General features: G+C 36.1%; 1 protein-coding gene and 1 pseudogene across 1 annotated transcript in view; one reads left to right on the top strand and one right to left on the bottom strand.

Annotated features, from left to right (window-relative positions):
• CTNNA3 (catenin alpha 3) overlaps positions 1 to 26,791 on the top strand; it is a 1,637,417-nt gene that overhangs the window by 846,406 nt on the left and 764,220 nt on the right. Inside the window, exon 8 of the mRNA XM_068548855.1 lies at positions 11,512 to 11,664. Coding sequence (XP_068404956.1) covers positions 11,512 to 11,664 — 153 coding nt within the window. The remainder of the gene's footprint in view (positions 1 to 11,511; positions 11,665 to 26,791) is intronic.
• On the bottom strand, positions 7,427 to 7,958 carry LOC137767605 (DNA polymerase epsilon subunit 3 pseudogene; annotated as a pseudogene).

Below are 26,791 nucleotides of genomic sequence, written 5' to 3'. Positions count from 1 at the left end.
TTCTCTAATGATTAGTGATATTGAGCATCCTTTCATGTGTTTGTTGGCAATCTGTATATCTTCTTTGGAGAAATGTCTATTTAGGTCTTCTGCCCATTTTTGGATTGGATTATTTGTTTTTTTAATATTGAGCTGCATGAGCTGCTTGTAAGTTTTGAAGATTAATCCTTTGTCAGCTGCTTCATTTGCAAATATTTTCTCCCATTCTGAGGGTTGTCTTTTTGTCTTGTTTATGGTTTCCTTTGCTGTGCAAAAGCTTTTAAGTTTCATTAGGTCCCATTTGTTTCTTTTTGTTTTTATTTCCATTACTCTAGGAGGTGGTTCATAAAGGATCTTGCTGTGATTTATGTCGTAGAGTGTTCTCCCTATGTTTTTCTCTAAGAGTTTTATAGTGTCTGGCCTTACAATTAGGTCTTTAATCCATTTTGAATTTATTTTTTGTGAACGGTGTTAGGGAGTGTTCTAATTTCATTCTTTTACATGTAGCTATCCAGTTTTCCTAGCACCACTTATTGAAGAGGCTGCCTTTTCTCCAGTGTATATTCTTGCGTCCTTTATCAAAGATAAGGTGACCATATGTGTGTGGGTTTATCTCTGGGCTTTCTATCCTGTTCCATTGATCTATATTTCTGTTTTTGTGCCAGTACCATACTGTCTTGATTACTGTAGCTTTGTAGTATAGTCTGAAGTTAGGGAGCCTGATTTCTCCAGCTCCGGTTTTGTTTCCCCAGATTGCTTTGGCTATTTGGGATCTTTTGTGTTTCGATACAAATTGTGAAATTTTTTGTCCTAGTTCTATGAAAAATGCCATTGGTAGTTTGATAGGGATTGCATTGAATCTGTAGTTTGCTTTGGGTAGCATAGTCATTTTCACAATGTTGATTCTTCCAATCCAAGAGCATGGTATAGCTCTCCATCTGTTTGTATCATCTTTCATTTCTTTCATCAGTGTCTTATAGTTTTCTGCATACAGGTCTTTTGTCTCCATAGGTAGGTTTATTCCTGGGTATTTTATTCTTTTTCTTGCAAAGGTAAATGGGAGTGTTTCCTTAAATTCTCTGATTTTTCATCATTAGTGTGTAGGAATGCAAGAGATTTCTGTGCATTAATTTTGTATCCTGTTACTTTACCAAATTCATTGATTAACTCTAGTAGTTTTTTGGTAGCATCTTTAGGATTCTCTGTGTATAGTATCATGTCATCAGCAAACAGTGACAGCTTTACTTCTTTTCCAATTTGGATTCCTTTCATTTCATTTTCTTCTCTGATCTCTGTGGCTAAAACTTCCAAAACTATGTTGAATAATAGTGGTGAGAGTGGACAACCTTGTCTTGTTCCTGATCTTAATGGAAATGGTTTCAGTTTTTCACCATTGAGAACGATGTTGACTGTGGGTTTGTCATATATGGCCTTTATTATGTTGAGGTAAGTTCCCTGTATGCCTACTTTCTGGAGGGTTTTTATCATAAATGGGTGTTGAATTTTGTCAAAAGCTTTTCCTGCATCTATTGAGATGATCATATGGTTTTTCTCCTTCACTTTGTTAATATGTTTTATCACATTGATTGATTTGCATATAGTAAAGAATCCTTGCATTCCTGGGATAAGCCCCAGTTGTACATGGTGAATGATCCTTTTTAATGTGCTGTTGGATTCTGTTTGCTAGTATTTTGTTGAGGATTTTTGCATCTATGTTCATCAGTGATATTGGCGTGTAGTTTTCTTTCTTTGTGGCATCTTTGTCTGGTTTTGGTATCAGGGTGATGGTGGCCTCGTAGAATGAGTTTGGGAGTGTTCCTCCCTCTGCTATATTTTGGAAGAGTTTGAGAAGGATAGGTGTTAGCTCTTCTCTAAATGTTTGATAGAATTTGCTTGTAAAGCCTTCTGGTCCTGGGCTTTTGTTTGTTGGAAGATTTTTCATCACAGTCTCAATTTCAGTGCTTGTGATTGGTCTGTTCATATTTTCTATTTCTTCCTGGTTCAGTCTCGGAAGGTTGTGCTTTTCTAAAATTTGTCCATTTCTTCCAGGTTGTCCATTGGCATATAGTTGTTTGTAGTAATCTCTCATGATCCTTTGTATTTCTGCAGTGTCGGTTGTTGCTTCTCCTTTTTCTTTTCTAATTCTATTGATTTGAGTCGTCTCCCTTTTTTTTCTTGATGAGTCTGGCCAATGGTTTATCCATTTTGTTTATCTTCACAAAGAACCAGGTTTTAGCTTTATTGATCTTTGCTATCATTTCCTTCATTTCTTTTCATTTATTTCTGATCTGATCTTTATGATTTCTTTCTTTCTGCTAACTTTGGGGTTTTTCTGTTCTTCTTCCTCTAATTGCTTTAGGTGTAAGGTTAGGTTGTTTATTTGAGATGTTTCTTATTTCTTGAGGTAAGATTGTATTGCTATAAACTTCCCTCTTAGAACTGCTTTTGCTGCATCCCATAGGTTTTGGGTCATTGTATTTTCATTGTCATTTGTTTCTAGGTATTTTTTGATTTCCTCTTTGATTTCTTCAGTGATCTCTTGGTTATTTAGTAGTGTGTTGTTTAGCCTCCATGTGTTTGTATTTTTCACAGATTTTTTCCTGTAATTGATATCTAGTCTCATAGCATTGTGGTCAGAAAACGTACTTGATATGACTTCAATTTTCTTAAATTTACCAAGGCTTGATTTGTGACCCAAGGTATGATCTGTCCTGGAGAATGTTCCATGAGCACTTGAGAAGAAAGTGTATTCTGTTGCTTTTTGATGGAATGTCCTATAAATAGCAATTAAGTCCATCTTGTTTAATGTACCATTTAAAGCTTGTGTTTCCTTATTTATTTCCATTTTGGATGATCTGTCCATTGGTGAAAATGGGGTGTTACAAGTCCCCTACTATGATTGTGTTACTGTCGATTTCCCCTTTTATGGCTGTTAGCGTTTGCTTTATGTATTGAGGTGCTCCTATGTTGGTGCATAAATATGTACAATTGTTATATCTTCTTCTTGGATTGATCCCTTGATCATTATGTAGTGTCCTTCTTTGTCTCTTGTAATAGTCTTTATTTTAAAGTCTATTTTGTGTGATATGAGAAGTGCAACTTCAGCTTTCTTTTGATTTCCATTTGCATGGAATATCTTTTTCCATCCCCTCACTTTCAGTATGTATGTGTCCCTAAGTCTGAAGTGGGTCTCTTGTAGGCAGCATATATACGGGTCTTGTTTTCGTATCCATCCAGCCAGTCTATGTCTTTTCGTTGGAGCATTTAATCTATTTACATTTAAGGTAGTTATCGATCTGTGTGTTCCTATTACCATTTTCTTAACTGTTCTGGGTTTGTTATTGTAGATCTTTTCCTTCTCTTGTGTTTCCGGCCTAGAGAAGTTCCTGTAGCATTTGTTGTAAAGCTGGTTTGGTGGTGCTGAATTCTCCTAGCTTTTGCTTGTCTGTAAAGGTTTTAATTTCTCCGTCGAATCTGAATGAGATCCTTTATGAGTAGTGTAATCTTGGTTGTAGGTTTTTCCCTTTAATCACTTTAAATATGTCCTGCCTCTCCCTTCTGGCCTGCAGAGTTTCTGCTGAAAGATTGGCTGTTAACCTTATGGGGATTCCCTTCTGCTTGTCTTTTTCTTTTCTAGAGGATTTTTCTTCACACTGGATTTTAAATCCTTAAAATGATAGTTATGACAACATTTCTCATCTAGCAAATGCTTTCTACCCACTGTAGTCCTTACAGTATTGATTTTTATCCCTGGAACAAGAAATAATGCCATAGTATGACTATCTCAATCTCTCAGGTGAGTCAATTTACTGAACATCACCCAGCTAACTGGTAGAGCCAAGGTTTCAGCACAGGTCCATCCATCTAACCCCAGCCCAAATTTGTAACCACTCTGCCAGGGGCCAGGGATAATGACCTATTCACCTTCAGAACTTCTAGTGCGTAATACGCTGATTTTACTATTATAAATGCTTTTCTTCCTTATTATTTATTTTACATGTTTTTAGAATTTCAATTTTCTTGTTCCTTTAATCTCTTTCCTCATTATTTGAGAACTGCACACATATTAAAATTCTTAATAAGGAAGATTTTAAACCTCCTTTACTTCATTAAAAAATTAAAACAATCAAATATATTCCATTTCTACTAAATTATGCAGAGTGAAACAGATATTTGGTTTCACTAAAGGCAGGTTAAAATTTTTATATATATTGAGAAATAATTGTCTATTTTATAAATGCCAAAATAAAGACTTAAGGTATGTGAAATAAAATAGGATTCTGGTGAAAACAAACCAAAAAACACAACAATTTGATTGATTCTTTAGCTGCTGAGTTGCTGAATTGCTATAGTCATCTCTTTTCCATGTTGGTAGTACCAGTGCCACACTCAGAAAAATATGTTTAGGCTCTTGTACCTCCTCCTCCTCATTCTTGTCATCAAATAATATTAAGTATCCATAAAATACACATCTCATTAAATTGACACAGTAGGTATATGCTGAATTAATTATTAAGTGATTTAGTTCCTATTAGTTAATTGAGTTTTGAAAGTCATATTTTGCTCTTTGACTTAGAATTAAAGTGGCATTAATATGCACAAATATAAGTTTTATACTTCCCTGAGGATGATTCTTTTCTATAACACTTTCTCTTCTTTCCATTCCTCTTCCACACAGTTTCATTTTTTCTGTTCCCTTATTTGGTGGGGGTTAGAGGGTGGGCAGGTCTTTCTTACAGTTTGCACATACAGCTGTGACTTTTGGAATGACATTGTAGAGAAATATTTTATCTGAGATCCCAAACCACTTACATCAGTGGTAATGTACAATTTAAATGAAAAGAATCCCATATGAATATGTCAGAACATATAAAGGAAATTACTTAGCATGGCATTCAGGGTCTTCCATATTTTGTCCCTGTGTTCATTTATGGTCTGATCTCATAATATTTCCTCTTTCATGGTCAGCCATAATACAGGAGATAGCAGAATTAAACCCAGTGGTGTGCAAAGCAGAAGTGGCAAAGTATGATCACCAATGGGTAGTTTATGTAAGACATCAGAGTCTATTACTTGCTACGCGAACGAACAACACTAACACCAGATAAATGTGTCTACATTGGATTCTCCTGAAAGCAGATCCTGAGACTGGGGCCTTTATTCAGGTCATTTATTTGAGAGGCACTTCCAAGAAGCAAGTGTAAAAGAATATCAAGCATAAGAGAACAGGCAGGGAAGGAGGAAGGGATACGCTATTGAGGTCACCACTATAGGCAACAGTTGCTTAAGGACCTCTGAGAAGAGACAGAATGCCTCCCCGAATTGTCTGACCAATAGATGGAAGCTGGGAATTTTCTCCAGTAGCTCCCATACCCATTGGTTGAGGGTTGCTCCCAGTAGTATTGACTCTCTAGAACTTTGAGGCTGTTTGTGCTTGAGCTGAGAATCTCACAGAGACTTGGAGCAGGCCCTGAGAAAGAGTAACAAAAAGAAGCATGGAATGCACTCGAGGTGGGATGTCTTTGGAGGACATGGAACTGTCCCCCACAGCAACAATTGAAATCAGAGACTGGTCCAGTGGATGAGATGTAAAGTACCAAAGGCCTCTAATGTAGCCTATAATCATAGCTATGAATGTAATGGTAAATGATCAGGAATCAGTAAGAGAGAGAATCTTGTGAGAAAACTGTGGGTTGGTTGCATTAATTGTGCTATTTGTTGTTTGCATGGGTTGAAGATGCTTTCAAAGGGGAAGATATTTCCCTGCCTGCTGATTGTTTGCTATCTCTTAAGCATATCACTCATGTCTAACAGAAGTCACCAATTTCTGGCCATTTCCTTCTGTCATCTTTTAATCTTTTTGTCTGAATTTTGTTCTTTTACCTGAAATACCTTTCACTATTTCCATTGTGCCTAATGAGACCCTATTTCAATCTTTTCTCTACCGCCACATTCCAGTCACACTGGATACTTTTGATTCTGGAGGATCCCTCTGTTTTATTTGCTTATGATAGTCTCTATTCCTAGAATGTGATGCTTGCCATCTCCCAGCTCCAACTCTTAACATCCTAATCACTTTTTTTTTTTTCACTTTTAACAGGAATTTTTATTTATACAAAGCATTATAATTTTCTCAGTATTCTTCATTCATTTATCAACAAACTTTCCACTGTATTCATTTAACAAATTAACAGTGTCACACTACATTTCACTACCTTTCAATCTCCAAGCACTCAACTTAGAGACGAACAAAAAAGTGCTCGAAGCACCAAATGGAAAGAGAAGAAAACTAGGAAAGGTCAACAGAGATACTTCAGAAGCAGTTAAAGGGGATGGGTTAGGGGAGGTATTAGATTCCTGAGCACCATCAGACTTCCCTTATGGTTCAGAAAGGTTTACAAAATCATTTTTAAAAGACATGAGATTAGAACTAGGGAATCAGAGGAAACCACACTTTGGGATGTTAAGCAGGTCATCCAAGTTCCTGGATTGGGAGAAGTGAGAAAAAGAGGGACAGAGAAAGTGGGAATGGGGAGCAGAGGAGAGGCAGAACAGAGACAGGAGGTGAGAAGCACAGAGGGAGAAAGTTGTGCCTAGAAGAAATAAAGTCTGGAACTTGTCATGAATTGGAATAATGAAAAGCCAAGTCACAAGTCTAGGAGATGGACTACAAGAAGAGAAAGCCTGGAATTTTAAACCTTCCAGGAGGTGACAACAAATCCTGAAGCTGTACAGTCGCAGGCAGTAAGGTGCATTTAAGACTAAACCATCTGTTTTACAAGAGTAAGACATTGTCAACCTTGCCTGACTAATTCTACTCTGTTGATTTAAAAGCGTTATGTGCCGAGAACATAGCAACCCAAGCAGGTAACATGCCTATAGGCAATACAGAAGGGGTCCAAGCCAAGTGGGTCTGTAGAAACCAAACTTCAATTAATGTTACTGTCAAGGGAGGAGACAATAGAACAAATGTCATTGTCTCTCGAACCCTTATAGTAATTTCCTAAAGCTAAGCCATTCTGATCACCTGAAATAAGCTAGTATTGCCAAATACTGTACAATCAAATAGGCTGACCACGATCAAACCCCAATTTTTCCTGAGCCTTGACTGCCTCTGTGATCTGGAACACAGTCGGCAGCATGGAAGTTATTATTACTTTTTTTGGGGGGTGGGGAGGGAACTGGGGATCAACAACTGCCTAACTATACGTGTAAGTAAACAAGAGAGATCAAATTGACCAATTAAATTAGCTGTTCAGAATCTCTCTTGCCAAAAAGTCATAACCTTGAGACTAATTAAGCAAAACAGGATTCCGCTACTCAGATGCTCCGAGTCTGGGAAGCGCTGGTTTTGATGATAATTCTGATGATAATTCAGTTTTTATTTCGATCTTCTGCCTAAGACTACTCTGCCCAGCACGAAAAACCTTCACACAAATGTGTACGGCGTTTCAGAGTGGTACCTTCCGAGCTGCGTCTCCCCATCCTCTTCAGTTGTCCACTTCCTCCTCTTCATTCTGTTCTTCTTCCTCCAGCCTTTCCTCATCTTCATCGTTGTCCTCATCCCTGCCCTTGTCTTGCTCTTCCGAATCCGTTTTTTTGTCTTTGTCCTTCTTCTTTTGCTCTGCAGCTTCCTTGCCTTTTTGCTCCCTCCTGTAAGCTTCCGGAGCTTCCTTTAACGGGGTCACGAACCGCTGAAACTCCATCTCCTCCATGGCGGAGAGCACATCGCTGGCATTCAGTGTCTTGCGTTTCCCTTTCATCGCGAAGTTGTTGGCACAGGATGTGGTGTACAGCACGAAGACGCTGGCGGCGCGGGAGTTGCTGACACCGTCTGGAAGCGCCTCCTTGATGATGCTGGTGATGACGGCATTGGGCAGGTTTAGGTCCTCGGGCCTCTCCGCCATTGCCGCGGCCGGGGCCCGGGCCTCGGACCTCCTCTTCAGGCCGCTACGGCATCCGGACTTCCCGCGTCGCCACGGTCTGACCCAACGAGGCTTCCGTCGCGCCCCGCGTTGCCCACACAGTGTCCCACAGTTCCCCGCGCGCCATAACCTCTCTCCTCCTCCAGCCCCGCTTCCGCCTCCAGTGGCCGGTGCTTCCGAGCTTTCTAGGCTGCCATGGTTTTGGCTCGAGGAGCTTCTGTCCGGCCTCACCGGCACCTGGTGTCCCTTCCCAGGCTCGTTTCCCTGCTTCACGCCACCACCATATCTGGAACTTGCTTAGCAAATGAGGTATGGCTCACTGGGCTTTCCGTCCCTTTCCCTAATCACTTTTTAAAATGGAATACATATGTCTCATCCTTACAGAAGCCTTCTTAACTATGAGAATCAGTCAGTTTCTTATTTGTTTGCACTTCTTTTAAGATACTCATCAAACTCTTTGCATATCTTTCCCTCCCTAATAGTTATCCTGTCTTTGTCATACTGGTGTTCCCCAAGTTGCCTAGAATGTTGCTTTGCCCTTAGATAGAAAGCTCAAAATGCATTTGTTAAATTGAATGAATATGCAACTACAGAAGATTCGTTTTGCTTATTATATTTGCCAGTGTCTTCTATCAGGTAATTTCAGCCCATTTTCCAACAGAATTATGAAAACATTGGCATAGATCTTATTTGAAAGCCCTTTTTCCAGTCCTTCTGTCTTGTCCTACTGAACATAATATCACACCTCCGTGGTACCCTTTTCTCAGTTATTGTGTTGTGTAGTTAGCAACATGCCTTAGAAAAAAAGCAAAAAACGTGTTCCTAATTTGGTTTAGTTTTTTAAAAAATAATTTAGTCAAAGAGTTTATTTATTCTTTAATTAATAGTAAATCAGCTATACCTCAAGCCTCAGTTCTGCAATATATTTCAACATTTGTATATGGGATGATGGATTGAATGAATAGCAGGGAAAGTATAGTTGAAAATCTTGAAGAAATAAAAAAAAAGAACAGGGGATTAAATGCCATTAAAATGAAGGGAAGGCAAGGTGGCACCACTGAGGGGAGATGCATGGACCAGAGCAAATGTATTCAGTGCTTGAAGAAGATTGCTGCAATTATTCAAGTATTTACAAAAATTGGCACAATCTAAGACAGTAGTTATTTCCATCTCTATCATTTTTATATGGTGATAAATCAAAACGTATTTTTTTAAAGCATAAGAGGACAATCTGACTTTCTGAGTTTAGTTTTAGTTGGTAACATACGTCGAAGTCTTTTATATGAGAAACAATCCCTCTTTAAACCTGTATCTCAGTGTAGTCAATACCAAGTTTTACTTCTTCATGTGACAATCAAATTACTTAGAAACAGGAGTTTATTCTGTCTCCACCTGTTCATCTCCCATTCACTCTTCAAACCATAGCAATAGGACTCCTGCTCCCACTTTTCCACCAAAACTTCTTAATAACCTCCTAGTGGTCAAATCCAATAGAGAAGTCTTGGTTCTTTTAATTTAACTTATCTTTAACATAAGACTCTGAACCCTTTTATCGTCTTGAGATTTCTTTGCTGTCAGTCTCCTGGTTTTTCTTTATTACAATATTTAATGACACTCCTCCACTAGATTATAAGGGATCATGTGTTTCCAACTTGACATTTTTCACAATACCTAGCTCTTGGTAGAAATGTAAGGAAATGGTGTTCAGAAATACTTGTTGAATTGAATGAGATCAAACACACAGAAAAGAAGATTCAACACATCCATAATGTGGGTGTTATAATTGTGTCTGGTAGGATAAGTTCATTTGAAGAGCATTGATACAGAGGTTTATTTGAAAGTTTCCCTTCCAGCTCTTGGGTCATTTCTTCTCTTTGTTTCTTGGCCATCATCTCAGCCTCTTTTTAGGTCCTACTCTCCATCTGCACGACTACCATAAGTGGTAATATTTTTTAAGATTTTATTCTTGGACATCTCACTGTGCATCTCCCTCTATATGATTCTCTTCACCTCCTTGTCTTGAATTACCTCCCATATGTATGCTGTATTTCAGTCACATATCTCTAATGTAAATCTCCTCTTAGCCCCCCTTCTATATGTCCTGGTTACAAATGAAGGAAGAAAAGGATAAAGGGGGAGGGATGGTCATTGGAAACAGCTCCCCTTCTGAGAGATTTCTTCTACTTTTCTCTTACGTACCTGGAACTAAAACAACTTGTATTTCCCAGCTCAACTCCTAACTTATGATCTCTTGCCTGACTTTCCTGGTCCACTGTTTATGGACATCAAACTGTTCATTCACTCAGGGTCTTCCCCTTGCCTTGTAAACACTTAGCACTCTACACCCTGTCCAAGTAAGTGCTCAGTAAATGTTAATTAGTTGCTATTAGTGTTTTGCTGTTCTGCATGCTAAGCAGAATCTTTCCTTGGGGATCTTCCTACTGCCTTTGTGAAATTGTTGATAGCCATAAAAATGTTACAGTTCTTCTGAGAAAGCTCCACTGTCTTAGACAAAGGTATTTTTCTCCCCCCAAATCTATAATTATTATGGATTTATTATCCCACAATTGTTATAGGAAGAGAGACAGTGGTTTTTTTTTCATGTAGCTACATCATTTAACCCCTTGAAAATATATTAATTCTAATGTAATCCAAAACTAGAGTAAATGTCTGCTGGTTTTAAAAAATATTCTAAAATATAATTTTCACAGAAGGCAATTTACAAATTCCCTGCCTGATAGCTATTCATATCCTTATTACAGAGGTTATTAAATTGAGGGAGATGACCAAAAACTTTGGAGCCATTCATAATCATTGACATTGTTAATGAAACATTTCAAGATATTGTGATCTTTAAGGACTCAATATTATATAAATACAGTGCATTAATTTTCCAACTCAGTTTTAAATTTCAGAAAATATCTGCTGAGTAGAGTAATTGCCTGATTGTCATTTATAAGCCTACACATAATCTAATTTAAAGGAACTAATTGTAGTAGAATGTTATACTTGTTTAATAATTTAAGGTGTGAGGGCAAGAACAGTTAATGCAAATGGAGAAAATTGGACATCAAACTCATTTTTTATTTTCCTTGCTCTATTAATCTGTTACCAACTGGCATAATCAGTGATCTAACTTGGTTTAATTACCATGAAGTCTACAATTTAGCTAATCAAAATTTATCATGAGTTCTTCCAACAAAGTAGAAAACATTTTGTAATTTTGTAATTATGAAAATACATGATGTACAATGTTGCTTGTACACATGCATAAACATTACAATAGTGCAATTTCTTTGAGGGAAAAATACAGTACTCTCACTTATAATCTGACCTCTGGGCTAAGTACAATTTAAGAAAAAGATAGTAATTTTTGAGAGCAAGAGAGCTGTTTGCTCGATGATTTTTTTTCTTGGATATTTAGCTTGTTTTAGCTTTGTAAGTGACATTCATGCAGTCTTAAATATTATGATTTTAGAGACTGCAAAAATATATATAAAAGAAATTTTGTAATTACTGAGATTGTAAAAATAGGAAATAACAAGACCTATTTCTTGAAAAAAAAAAAAAAAAAAAAAAACAACCTGAATTTTTTATTTCTCCTCAGCTCCGTAAGGCTATTATAGATCATGTGTCAGACTCCTTTTTGGATACGACAGTCCCACTTTTGGTTCTCATTGAAGCTGCCAAGAATGGCCGGGAAAAGGAAATAAAAGAATATACTGCGATATTTCGTGAACACACCAGCAGGCTTGTAGAGGTGAGTGTGCTAGAACTGTAACTACTATAAATCCAGGAGAACAGGGCTCTCATTCTGCATTTATAGCTGAATTGGATTCAAATACAAACTTTTGTACACTTATAGCAAATGAAGCAGAGTTGGGCCAAAGTACTATGAAGGTATGTATGTCAAATTGTATAAACTATCCCCCATTGGCTTGGAAAAGGAGCAAGTTATTTAGAAAGAATTATGAAAATGTGATCGATATATTTTCTTAATGTGTATTTTTTTCAGAGCTACACACACACACACACACACACACACAAACCTGGTTAAACACAGGTTTTAGCCTTACAAATACTTTCTTCCTATTCTAACTTAAAAGTATTAGATGCTTTCTCTCATGCCACTTTATTGTTCCTCTCCCATCTTTTCATGCTTGTTACTCTTTCAGCCTTTCAAATCATATTCAACTATGAAACGTGACTATAGAACATGAATGTAGGGTATACAGGGATAGAGAAACCCAGAATAATTAAGTAGGGATAGTGGATTTGTCCATGTCACAATAAAGGCAAGAGGAGATGATAAAACTGTAATTCCCTCCTGCTTGGAAACTGGAAACATGGAAATGCCCCATGATTTGGGGGGCAGAGGGGCATATTGCTGAAGGAGCTATGAAGTGCTGGGTGATTCCTAAAAGACAGGTAGTGGAATTTACTGTCTTATGGACATCAATAATACAGCCACGGTATAAGAGAAAGCCTGAATGGAAGAATGCCTAACCCCAGTAAAGTCACAGTACTCACAAGGCCAGGAAATACTGGAAGGAAGGGGAAAATGTGGTTGACCAGATCCTTGTACTAGAGCGAAACACTGCTGGTACCCATCAGTGTGACTCTGTCAGTTGTTCATGGCTTGTGTCAGTACTCATTGTCAGTGCCTGTGCCTGTGCTGTGCTGATTATTCAATGTTTCGGCTGCCACACCTTCCTATATAGGCCATGAATTCTGTGGTGAAATATGTGTTTGGGGGCCCAAATTGCTTGTAAAACTTGTGTTAGAAATAGTCCCCACTTGAATTAGAAACGTTGTACAGTAAATGTTCTATACAACGTTTACTAAAGTAGAGGACTTTTCCAACATCTTTAACGTGGATCGACTGGGAAGGAAGTTTCCGACGTAGCTAGCACTTCCACTGGGTCCCAGTCTTCACATCTAGAAAATAAGAGTGGATAGACAGATGATTACTAAGATAATTTCAGCCCTAAAACTGCCCCACCTACGACTTTGAAATCTTTGAACTTGCCAAGAACTCTGTGAGACAGGGCAGCTGATATAATTCCTATTGGCCTTACGTGGAAATAGAAATACAAAACCTAAAACAAGCTAATGAGAGTCGAAGCTGGTTTCCAGGTTTACCGTGTTTAACTAATTCATTCAACTATTTATTATTTATCTAGTTTTATTTATTCCTTCTTGTACTCATTCCTCAAATATTTACTAACCATTTCCAAAGGAAAATGTTAAAAATTAAAAGAGAGCAGAACAGAAGCAGCAGGTCATTAAAGGCACCTAACTAAGTGTGGCTACTAAATATCATAAACCTATTGTCCAGAAGTGTGTTTTCTAAGCTGAAGGAACACCAAATTATGAAAATAACTTTTGTGGTGAAATATTCTGAAAGTAAAAGTTGATTTCTGCTAATAACGTTGGATCCTTATTCCTATTTTTCAGTTTAGTTTCTAATGAAGCATAAATCTCATGAGGTACTCAGTAAAGGACTCCTTGATCCCACGATTTTGGGAAAAAAGTTCTATTTCTCCTCTTGGAGATTTTACGTATCTGAAAAATTCAGGTATAAAGAAATCTCTTTAAGTCAGAATTTCCCCAAATCAATTTATCTGAAGTACTCTTTCTTTCATGATGCTTATTAATAAGGCACTGCCTTCCACAAAGACTTGAGAATACTACCTTATTTTATTACCAAATGATAGTTTATTACTATGTAGATAGAGCTCTAAGAATCTATTTTAAATGTTTAAGGATTTTGAAAATTCTGTAGTTCATGTGAATATGAAACAATAACAGATTTTGGAATTTTGAGCTACTAGGGGACTGAGAATGGGTCTTATTCAACTCTTGGTTCCCCTAACACATTATAATGAGATTATGCTGGCTTTGGAGTCTTCCACTTCTCACTCTGATATTACTTAGAAACTTGTCTTCAGTTCCAGTAAGCTTTTACTACTTAACGAAGCATCCCCAAACTTAGTGCTTAGAATAATCATTTATTATTCTCTTACTGATCTGCAGGTTGACTGAGCAGAGCTGGGCCGTTCTCACGTAGGGTCTCTTTCGTGTGCTTGTTGTCAAATATTGGCTGGGGATGGAACCCTTCAAAGGTTTGATTTGGCTGGACAAGCAAGATGGTACATTCACATGATTGAAAGTGCATGCTAGCTGTCAGCTGGGAGCTTAGCTGTGGTTGTCAACTGGAGCACCAGCCAATAAATACATGGCCTTTCCATGTGGCTTCAGCTTCTCACAGCATAGTTTCTGGGTTCTGAGATGAGAACCCTTGCTCCCAAGAGCAAGCCGGAAACAGGAAGTAGAGCTGACATTCTCTTAAGGCCTGGGCCCAGCAGTTGGCAGAGTACAGCTCCCACCGTACTTTATTGATCAAAGCAATCACAGAGCCTGCCCAAACACAAGGGGAGAAGAGGCGGCCTGAGACTCCACCTCTCTCTGGAAGGAGCAACAGAGTATTTGTGTCCACCTTTAATTTACACGTCTCTTCTTAGGGCTTCATTTGCTTTAGCTGTAGAGTGAAGGTTAAACAAGATAATGTCTAAGGCCACTACCAGTTTCTAAAATTGTAAGATCTGACAAATACTTTTCACAACTGAGAGACTCCTAGCTCTCTAAGAGATATAGACATAGGAGAAAATGAAAATGGTTTTTAAGTATACTGCTCAAACACTAGGTTGTTTACATATATCAAGAAGGAAAAAAAAAGAGGGCTGCTTTTATCTCCCAGGAAAATTCTTTTTTGAAAGGAGCTGTCTAACCAAAGCAACAGAGAAAATCATCATTAATTTACTACAAACATTGCGATAGAAGTGTCTGGGGCAGAGTCTGAGGAAATAAGAGAGCTAAAATATATCAGTCTCAGAGGACATTGTGAGTTCACTTTGTATGGATTGGTTGCCAGTCCTCCACGTCCCTTTTCCTTACCAACCACCCCCCTACACAGACAAGCACATATACCAATCTTATTCCCAGGCTGGGTTATTTGACATAGCAGGGCAGATTCGATACTAAATGACTTCAAGAAAAAGCTATTTTCAATGTGTTTGAGTTTTGATACCTCAACTATGTGTGTCAGAGAAATCTAAAATCTAAAAGTGAACTTGTTGAAGTAAGACTTAAGTGGGGGAAAAAAAGTCCATTTTTAAAGAATTCCTATCGGATCTTTGAAGAAAAAGTCCATGCTGTTAAAGGAATGCTTTAGATAATGGTTAACTTGTAACTTTTATGAAAGGGATAGTGAAAAGTAGAACTGAACACAAAGCAAAAACACAAAGCCTTAAGAAATTCTGTCAGTAATAATTAGAAAACAAAAAGGATTTGGAGTATTGGAGAAAGAAATGAGAATGCAGAGCAAAGTGGCCAATAAATTGGGCCTGAACATTCCCATTCTGTAGTGAAGTCGTGTCTGTTTTATTACCGTGTAGTAAGTTTAATATAAAATGACCATGGGTGAAATGATGGTTATAAAACCCTGGGCAGTACCAGTAACTGGAGAACTTAGATCCTTGTGGCTAATTTTATCTTACTTATGTTGAATTAAGTAACTGTTATGCAAAGCTTTTCCTACTTTGAACATCCAAGTTAGTCTGTGTTTTTGGATCCACCAAGACACAATAAGAATGAGACGCAGGAGTCGAGGTTGGCATTTTAAAAATTAAGCTCACATAGTGATTAGCAGTTAATGACTAATGTGCTTATTGAATTGTGCTCCCCAGTACTTTGATCTTGCACTGATGGTGTCTTAGGGCACCATTAACTGTACTGGTTTCCACCAATAATACCTATTAAACAAGAAGTTTAAAATATTAATTTTATCTTAAAAAGAAAAATATTCAGTAATTCTAGAGGGTAAGGATTTTATTTTTTATTGCTTTAAGCTTCCCCTAATAGCAAGGTCTATAAGCTAGTTCTCAATAGATCTGTCTTGAATGAAGAAACACATTCTTAACACTCGCTCAGTTTTCTCCCTCTCTAAAAGGTTGACGATGAGGATTCCAGTAACTGGACTTGACATATATGCCTGATCCCAATTATTTGAGTACCTCCCTACTCTGTTGTACAAAGATACTTTAAAATAATACTACACAATGATATTAGCAAATGGCTTTGCCATGAATTATCAAAAGCAGACAGACACTATAAACCCTGCTCCAGATCTCCTTCAGAAGGAGTTTGTGACAATTTAATAACATCTTTAAAGAACTTTGCCCACTTCAGAGATAAAGTTTGTAACTTTAATGTGGTAATGTAACTATTATTCAGAAGAATGCCATTATATATTCAATAAAGACACTGTTTTTATAATGGCTATTATTTAATATTTCTCTAAAATTAATTTTTAAAAACTCCACTGTTATTTCTGAATCATATTACAATTTGTTCTCAGCAAGTCATTTCATGCTGAACACTACAGTTGCTACCAATTAAATGGTAAAATCTCCTGTTTATTCCATAGATTTTATCATATTAATTATTATTAAGCATGCCAGTGTTAATGATCAAGGCCTGAAAATTTCCTGTGAATTAGTGAAGTTTCTCTATGTGAAAAACCAGCTTTGTCAGTGCTTTGACTTATTCATCAAAAATTCATCTGTCTTGATGTACCTTATTTTAGTAAGTTTCATGGGAGCCTTTCATCAAAAAGGAAAAAGTGGGTGGACATTTAATTATAATACTTCCCTCCAACCTACAAAGCTGATTGTTCCCACTCGCAAAATGGCAAGCCACATTTAGCAAAGCCCCAGTGCCAAGACAGAAGACTTTAGAGGGGGACTCTTGCTGTTTGCAAGAAGTGCTCGTTGCTATCAGCTCTACTAATATCGTTGCGTTTTGACAGAATGCTGTTCAAATGTCACGCATTGCTTTAATTGATCATCTGTTATCAAATAAGGATATGTTTGGTTATAAATAAATCAAGCTTTTAGAGACCCATCCCATTCTTCCTTCTTTCTCGCCCTCGACAAGAAAAAAAAAAGGAAAAAAAAAAAAAGAACAAACCCATATTTACACTTGTACACAAACCAACAACTGTTCTACACAAACCAACAACTGTTCTCAGTGAGCATCTTGGCAGCTCTCCTCTTTTGGTGGGGAAAGGATATTATAGCTAAGTCAGAAATTCAGAAATTGTTTTGCTTGTATAGAATAGAGCACACAGGTGTGACTGCCCACTCCCTGGATTAGAAACTGCTCAGCATTTTAATCTTCTTTTAGTTAAAAGACATGATGAATATGATTCTTCAAAGCCTAGCGTGAAAGCACAGTGAGTGACCTTTCCATGTTTTAGAGGTTTCTTTATAAATTTTCTATTCATGGTCTTTGGAATACAGGGAAAGTTTAGTGATACAATTATAGACAAGTCAGAGACTTTCTATAGTCAAGTGTAGGTATTTTTGAATAGAATATTAGTGTTTTGAATGGAATATTTTTGAATGGAATATTAAGAGGAGAAAGAAAACTATATGGGATTAGAGTAGTTTGGAAATTCAGCATGAAGTAAGCAATATTTACATTAAACCTTAAAAACTAGTCAGGAGTTGGATATGAAAAACTAGAACTCCAAGTGGAGATAACAGCATGAATAAAGAATAAAATGAAATCTAGATTGTTAAACTGGCTGGAACATAAAGTGGGATAGCAGTACTTGATGAAGAGCCTTGAATATTTGAATGCCAGGGTGAAGAAGTTAGATTTCATCTTATAGAACTGGATCCAGTAATGGATTTGGAAAGCAGCAGTTGCTTCTCAGCAGGGAAGGATCTCAAGGGAAGTCATATTGTGTGGTGGCTATTTTGCATCCGAACATAAAAATTTCTAACCCCCCCCCCCCCAAATTGATTTGAATCTCATGAACATAAGCTAGCATTTAAAAATGACTGGATTTAAAACCTATTTATTATCCTACAGTAAATAGAAGAAAACTAGTTTTAATAATGAAATTGGAGCAGAACACAAGTGTCCCAGGACTTAATGGCACTAGATTGATGTTATACAATAGAAATAGAAGGCAGGCCACATACATAATTTAAAATTTTCTAGTAGCCATACTAAAAAAAGTAAAAATAAACAGTTGAACTAATTTTAATATGTTTTATTTAATCCAGTATACTCCAAATATTATCATTTTGACATGTAATCAATATAAAAACTATTAATGAGATGTCTTACATTTTTTGGTACTAAGTTTTAGAAATCTGGTATAGATTTTATACTTACAGCCTATTGTAATCTAGACTAGCCACATTTTAAGTGCATAATAGCCATAAGTGGCTCATGGCTATGTTTTAGATAGTGCAGTTCTAGATAGATGATTAGCAAGTTGAGGACAAGAGTGTATTCATTCATTCATTCATACATTCATTCATTTAACAAACATGTCTTCAGTGCCTACCATGTGCCATGTACTGTGCTGGACTCTGGGACTCTAGACCCTTTGTTTTTGTTTCTCTGGCCTGATATACAGTAAGTACAACATTCAATAAAGCATTGTTGAGTGAATTAGTATAAAAAATGAAGTAGAATGTCCATTAATCCTATAGGAGATCTTAAAAGATGGTAACAGTATGACTTACTGAGTAAAGTGTGAAATATGGAGACTTTCTTGATGTTCTTGGGAAAGTGACTTAGTATCTCTTGTATATGTCCTGTAAAAGACATACTCCATTGTAAAGTGAAGATAACAGTAAGATTGGATAGGTTGACACATTAAAATACCAAGTGCCACGTGATGTGGACATCATTGTTCGGTGAATATTAGTCTTCTTCCCTTTCCTCTCTTTAACATGTGTTTTTTGTTTTTTGTTTTTTTTTTAATCTGGAAAGAGTTTACTTGAATCTCCAATACCCCTGATAAGCAATGAAAATTTCCTCTTAAAAAATTCATTTTATAAGGTGATGTCAAATATACTGTAGTTGTTGGACCTTTGTATGCAACTTCCAAATACAGATAAAAGTGTTTTTCAGGAACATTAACAGGCCAAAAATCGGCACGTGTAAAAAAATCTCCTGCTGAAATTGTGTACCCAACATTTTGATATGTAATTAATTAACGTGTAAAACTTCTCTGAAACTGAAAACTTCTCCATATTATGCTTCATGATGGTATTTGGCCAAAAGTTAACAAGCAAACATGCTGACAGTTACTGATGAATAATCCCAGGCCTAGAAGCCAGACTTTTTTTTTAATCACCCGTCTGATTATGCAGGTTGGAGCTAATCTGTTTCTTTTAATCAATTCACTATTTCACTCAATTAAAAACAAATATAGAGAGTCCCTACAATGTGATCTATAGAGGTCATTTATACAGAGCTGTGCTGTTTAGAGCTGGTTTCATTTTTGTCTTTTGTGTCTTAGAACATATGAGTTCTACTCCCCTGCTTAGGTGACTTTAGCAAATTACTCAGCCTCTATGGAATTCAATTTAATGATCTGTAAAATGGAAAGTAAAGGATTAAATAATCTTCTCTCTTCCTGACATTCAAAATTCTAGAAACTAAAGAGTTCTTTTATTTGTTTTATATGTGTAGATAACTTGGGTGAAGGAGGCTGGTTAAATAAAAGTATTGGAAGAGTGGCTATTTTATGGATTTCATAGCATAAAAGTAACTTTTCTTAGTAATAAGAGAAAAACAAGGGGAGAAAATATAGGAAAATAAATAAAAGATTTAGTAATCTGTACCAGCATCATACAAAGCGCTTTGTATTCATTACCTCATATCATCAGTGCTCACAATGTGATTGAGAAAAATATTTTTATTACCATTTTGCTGATAAGGAAACCCTGGCTGAGAGAAATGAAGCAACTAGCCTAATGTCACACATCCAATAAATGACAGAGTAGGGACTCCACTTGTTTCTATCAATGGCAGAAATTAAAGGAATAGAGGGAGCCCAATAAATCTAAAAATGGAAAGTGAGCCCAAGTTTTACTTGTTTCATTCCTTGATGGAGAGAGGAAAAACCTTTCTGAATGCTTTTAGACAAGAGACCTGCTATTAAGTGGATCAAGCTGCAAAAGTTCCAAGAGTGGATTTCATTTTTTCTAAGAATCTCTGATCTTATTCCACCTTCCTTAGCTAGAGAAGCAGAAAGTCAGAAGCACACATTTATGCCCATGAAATCCTTCTGCATTCGGTCATTCTTTGTAACTCTTGGATAACTGCATAGCTAATGCTTAGTGATTAGTCCAGGATATAAGACCTAAGTGAGATCAGGCATCATCTTCTGATGGAATAGTACAAGTAGTCCATTTGTAAGGTGATTGTTTGGAACTTGAAATACATTTTGCCTTATAATCAGTGTTGTTTATGCTATTTAGGTCCCTTAGTTAGTCCACAAAGGCCTATTAAGTTAAAAATTGCAGAGCATTTTATTAGAAGTATTCTTCGTAACCTAAAATGCATTTAGGGGTCCCCCTTCACTCATCCCCTTTATAGCCTTGTGTGCAGAGCATCCCCAAGGTAGGGGCAGAAAATTCAAATGTTTACAGTAGGGGACAAACAAGTAATGAATGTAAACGCTCCGTAGGAAAGGCCTCTGATGAAGTGGAGAACATAAACTGAGTTTAAAGGATTGACCTCAAACTTATCTTTTGTCAGTTATTGCTGTGTATGAAAGCAGGCCCTGTGTTCTCAGGCATTACGATTTCTTAAAAGAAGCCATCAATATAGATTTGAATGTAAAAATCTTTTGATTTCTAGGTGTAGACAACTATATCAGTTTAAAACAAAATAAAAACAAAACCACAGTTTCGTCATTTGTACCAGTACATAATGACAAGGACCACTAGTTTTTTCAGTCTCTGCTCTGAGGTCAAGTTACGAAAGACAAGCTTCCCCAAGATGAATTTTTGAAGGAGCTGTAGATAAGATCTGGAGGATGTCCCGTTAGTAAGAATCAGGTATTGAAGCTAGCTATGGAAGGGAGGTTGGTTTGGGTAAGTGGGTTCCTTCCAATTTTCTTTCCTGTAGTGGTTAACTTTGAAATAGGAAGTGAATTGCAAAGGGATAAGAACCCAGAGAAGATCAGCCATTTCCTCTTATCTCCTCTGCTGCTTGGAAGCAATTCTAGGGTAGGAATGGGGAGAGAGAAAGGGGGATCTTGCCAAAGGATATTTCATATATATGTTAGACCCAGTTAAAGCTATAGCTGTGTATGTTCAGAAAATTCCTTTCGTGAGAAATCAATTACACTTGGAACTTTCTGCAAAATGGAAGTGTTACATTTGATACTTTTTTAAAAAAAATGCTCTCATTAGTGAGAAAGTCAAATTTATTTTGCCTTCCTTTGATCACTTTGTCTAAAGTACAAGGAGCATGAAAAGAGACTTGGGTTTTCTAAATCATTTTTTGACATTTTTGTGAAATTACTCATGATGTGCCAAAATAAAAGCAGAACATCCTTAGAGGGTTTGACTTTTGTGCTCTGAATCAGTCTGGTAAATGACTGCTACAAATTCCCTTTGTCCTCCCCATATCTTTCTTTCACTTAACTCTCCCTCTCACTCTTTCACTCCAGCCGTTGGTATAGTCAAATTATTACTCAAAGTGTCAAAGGAGAACATCTCGTTGCTTTAATTTTCCTTTGCTAGCAACATGATGTCTAAAGAGTTTGCATTATATTTGCAAAAAGCCACCTATTCCTCAAATAAATATTTTTTAAGACAGGAGCTGTACTGGTGCTGGGGATTCAATCACAGACAGAGAAAAGATAGACTCTGCCCTATTGGAGCTTACCCTCTAAGAGAAAGTAAAGAAAAGTAAATTGCAGTTGTGTTTGGATGTGATAAATGATGTTAGGGATGAACTACTGGGTCCTATGGGGACATTTGTGGTTATTGGTTTGGTTTAGGATAAAAGTATTACAATTTTGAGGAATTGGCTTACAGCTGTAAATTTAAAAGGGCTGTTGGTTTAAAAGTCGAATTAGGCAAAGGAGAAGAGGAAAGAGGGCTATTTTAGAGACAGAAGGACTGGCACATTTAATGTGCCAGAAATGAAGAGTACAGATTTCTCATATGGTACAGACAGTTATATGATACATGCATGTTTAACTTTATAAGAAACTGTCAAAATTTTTTTTTTCCAAAATGGCTAGACTAGTTTGCATTCCCTCCAGCAACGTGTATGTGCTCCAGTTGCTCCATATCCTTGCCAGTACTTGGTACTGTCAAATTTTTTGTTTTTGTTTTTACCATTCTAATGTATGTAGTATTATTTTATTATGCTTTTGATTTGCCTTTCCCTAATTACTAATGATGTTGAATATCTTTTTTATGACAAAATTATCAAGATATAATTCATATACCATACAGTTCACCTATTTAAAGTATACATTTCAGTGATTTTTAGAATGTTCACAGAGTTGTGCAACCATCACAATTATTTTTAAAGCATTTTATCTCACCTAAACTAGGCAATCACTAATTTACTTCTTGTCTCTATAGATTTGCCTATTCTGGATGTTACATGTAAATGGAATCAGACGTCATGTGGTCTTTTGTGACTGGCTTCTTTCACTTAGCATAATGTTTTCAAGGTTCATCATGTGTAGCATATATCAGTACTTCATTCTTTTTATGGCTAATTCTATGTATGGGTATATCATGTTTTAGTTATCCATTCATAAGTTGATGGGCGTCTGGGCTGTTTCCGTTTTTTGGCTATTATTAATAATTCTGATGAACATTTTTATACAGGTTTTCGTGTGGGTGTATGTTTTTATTTCTCTTTGGTATATACCTAACAGTGGAATTCCTGGGTCATATGATAACCCTATATTAAACATTTGAGAAAATGCGGGACTCTTTTCTGATGGTACCAAGCTGTACCATTTTACATTCCCACCAGCAGTGTGTGAGCATTTCAGTTCCCCTCTTCCTGTCAACACTTGTTATTGTTTGCCTTTGATTATATTCATTCTAGTGGATACGTCTCATTGTGGCTTTGATTTGCATTTCCCTGACGGCTAACTATGTTGTACATAATTTCATGTGCTTTTTGCCTACTTGTATGTCTTTTCTAGGTAAATATTCGTTTAGATCTTTTTTTTAATTTTTAAAAATTTTTATTCACTTTATTTTTGGCTGCATTGGGTCTTCCTTGCTGCGCGCAGGCTTTCTCTAGTTGTGGCGAGCAGTGGCTACTCTTCGTTGCGGTGCGTGGGCTTCTCATTGCAGTGGCTTCTCTTGTTGCGGAGCACGGGCTCTAGGTGCACAGGCTTCAGTAGTTGTGGCTCGCGGGCTCTAGAGCACAGCCTCAGTAGTTGTGACGCATGGGCTTAGTTGTTCCACAGCATGTGGGATCTTCCCAGACCAGGGCTCGAACCTGTGTCCCCCGCATTGGCAGGCGGATACTTAACCGCTGTGCCACCAGGGAAGCCCTAGTTTAATTCTTTGATTCATTTTACAAATTGGATTGTTTGTCTTTTTATTATCAAGATATAATAGTTCTTTATATATTTTAGAGGCAAGTCGCTTTCAGATATGTGATTTGCAAAATTTGCTCCCATTTTGTGTGTTGCCTTTTCATTTCTTGGTGGCATCCTTTGAAGCACAAAAGTTTTAAATATCGATGAAGTGCTATTTACCTATTTTTTCTTTTGTTCCTTGTGCTTTTGGTTTCATGTCTAAGAAACCATTGAATAATGAAGAGTTATGAAGATTTGCTCTTATGTTTTCTTCTAAGAGTTTTATACTTTTAACTCTTACATTTAGGTCTTTGATCAGGTTTGAGTTAGCTTTTGTTTATGGTGTTACATATTCAAGAAGAATCTAGTTTTATTATTTTTCATGCGGTATCCATTAGTCCCAGCACCATTTGTTGAAAAGGCTACTACTTTCCAGTTGAATCCTGTAAATCAGTGGACTGTAAATATGAGTGTTTATTTCTTGACTCAGTTCTATTCCATTGATCTATATGTCTATTATTATGTCAGTACCACTTGTCTTGATTACTATAGCTTTGTTATAAGTTTTGAAGTCAGAAAATGTGAGTCTTCCTCCAACTTTGTTCTTCTTTTTCAAGATAGTTTTGGCTATAATGAGTCCCTTGAATTTCCATATGAATTTTAGGATAAGTATGTCATTTCTGAGAAAAAAAAATCTGGAATTTTGATAGGGATTGTGTTGAATCTATAGATCAATTTGGGGAATATTTCCATTTTAACAATGTTAAGCTTCTGATTCACAAATATGAAATGTCTTTCCATTTATTTAGAACTGCTTTAATTTATTTCAACATTTTGTGGTTTTCAGCGTATAAGTTTGCCCTTCTTTTCTTATTTAATTCCTGACATTTTATTCTTCCTGATGATATTGTAAATGTAATTGTTTCTTGTTTTCATTTTTAGGTTCTTTTTTGCAGTATATGGAAATGCAATTTTTTGTATATTGATCTTGTATCCTGCAACTTGCTGACTTTATTTATTAGTTTTAATAGTTTGCATATGTTTGTGTATACTGCTTAATATTTTCTATATATAAGATCATGTCATCTGAGAATATAATTATATGTCTTCATTTCAAATATGGATGGCTTTTATTTCATTTTCATGCAGAATTCCCCAAGCATTTTTGTATGCTTTTTTTCCATTTATATATCTTCTTTAGCGAAGTGCCTGTTCAGACATTTTAGCTATTTTTTAATTGAGCTGTTTATTTACTTATTTTTGTATTGTTTAAAAGTGTTTTATATATTTTGAATACAAGTCCTTCATTTATGTAAGTCATAAATGTTTTCTGTTATATCTGTGGCTTGTCTTGTTAATATCTTCATAGTATCTTCTTTAGGGCAGAAATTTAAAATTCAAATGAGGTCAAAATTATCGATATTAGTAAATATGGATCACACTTTAGTGTTTTATATAAGAAACTTTTGCTTAACCCAGAGTTACAAAGATTTTCTCGTATGTTTTCTTCTAGAAGTTTTCTACTGTTTAGTTTTTACACTTGAGTTTTTATTCCATTTTGAGTTAATTTTTCTATATGGTGCAAGGTAGGGGTAAAGGTTTGTTTATGTGTGTATGTATTTATTGCATATGGATGTCCAGTTGTTTCAGCATCATTTCTCCATTGAATCATGTTTGTACTTTGGTTAAATATCAGTTAACCTATATTGTGGGTATACCTCTGGTTTATCCATTCTATTCCATTGCTCTATGTGTCTACCTTTCACCAATACCACAATGTCTTTAAAATTGTAGCCTTATAGTAAGCCTTGAAATCAGGTGTTGTGAGTCCTCTAATACTGTTCTTTTAAAAAATTGTTTCAGCTACTTTAATTCCTTTGTCTTTCTGTGTAAAATTTGGTAAAATCCCTTCAATACCTACAAAACTGTTGCTGGGATTAAGATTGCAATTGCATGAATCTATAGATCAGTATACAAGGAATTGACATCTTGATAATATTCAGTCCTCCAATTCTGGAACATGATATATCTCTCATTATTTACACTATCTTTGAGTTTTTTCATCAGTATTTTGTAGTTTCCAGCATCCAAACATTTTTAGTTACTAAATATTTAAATAATAAAGCAAATTTAACTTATTTCTTACATTAAACAAATCCATTTTAAGATTTTCTACTTACTTTGTTAATTTATGGGGGGGGTTGGTGTGTATTTTGTATGAATTCCAGGAAACTTGCCTATTAATTAGCTGGCCTTATTTGGAAACTAATGTAAGTACAAAGTTTGGTGCTGCTTTTAATACTAAAACTTGTAAGAATCCTAGAAGGCACTAAAGACTAATGTAGTGGGAAAGAACATAGCATCAGACAAACAAATCCTGACTTCAATATCGTGTGAACTTGAGCAACTTATTTAGCCTCTCTGGGCTTCAAATCTCTCATTAGGAAGATGGATATAATAGCATACTTATTCATAAAGATTTTGTAAGAGAATTAAATGAAGTAGCGCAAGTAAAGCCTTTATGATAATGTCTGACAATGCAGTAACGTTGCAATAAACATTAGCCTAAAAAATCTCAGGGAAGAAAGGTGCAAATAAAACTGTTTTTGTTCACAGATGACAAAATTGTCTATGTAGAAAATCTGAAATAATGGACAAAAATCTCCTGGAACTAATAAGTGATTATAGGAAGGTTGATTATAGCAAAGCTAACATTACAAAGTTTAATCACTTTTCTATAGCCAGCAATGACCAAGTAGAATTGGAAATTAAAAACACATTATCATTACATAGGAGCACCTAAATATACAAAGCAAATATTAACAGACCTGAAGGGAGAAATAGACAGCAGTACAATAATAGGAGGGGACTTCCCCTTTCACCACACTTAAACAGTGGATAGATCATCTAGACAGAAAATCAATAAGGAAACATTAGACTTAAACTACACATTAGGCAAGATGTATCTAACAGATATATGCAGAAAATTCCATCTAATAGCAGCAGAATTCACATTCTTCTCCAACATGCATGGAACATCCTCCAGGAGAGATCATATATTAGGCACAAAACAAGTCTCAATAAATTTAAGAAGACTGAAATTATATCAGGCATCTTTTCTGACCACAAGGGTTTGAAACTAGAAATCAATTATAGGGAGAAAACTGGAAAATTTACAAAAATGTATACAAATTTAACAAAAAGAATAAACAACATTCTTCTGAACAACCAATGAATCAGAGAAGAAATCAAAAGATAAACACATATCTTAAGACAAATGAAAACAGAAATACAATATACCAAAATTAATGGGATGTAGAAAAAGCAGTTCTAAAAGGGAAGTATAAAGCAATAAAGTATAAAGCAAGAGACAAGAAGGATCTCCAATAAACAACCTAACTTTACATCTCAGGTAAGTAGAAAAAGAATAACAAACTAAGTCCAAAGT

The sequence above is a fragment of the Eschrichtius robustus genome, chromosome 7, assembly GCF_028021215.1.
Source record: "Eschrichtius robustus isolate mEscRob2 chromosome 7, mEscRob2.pri, whole genome shotgun sequence".
In the NCBI taxonomy this organism is placed as follows: domain Eukaryota; kingdom Metazoa; phylum Chordata; class Mammalia; order Artiodactyla; family Eschrichtiidae; genus Eschrichtius; species Eschrichtius robustus.
Note: the sequence above shows the minus strand (reverse complement) of the source record. Positions and strands in the feature narration are given on the sequence as shown.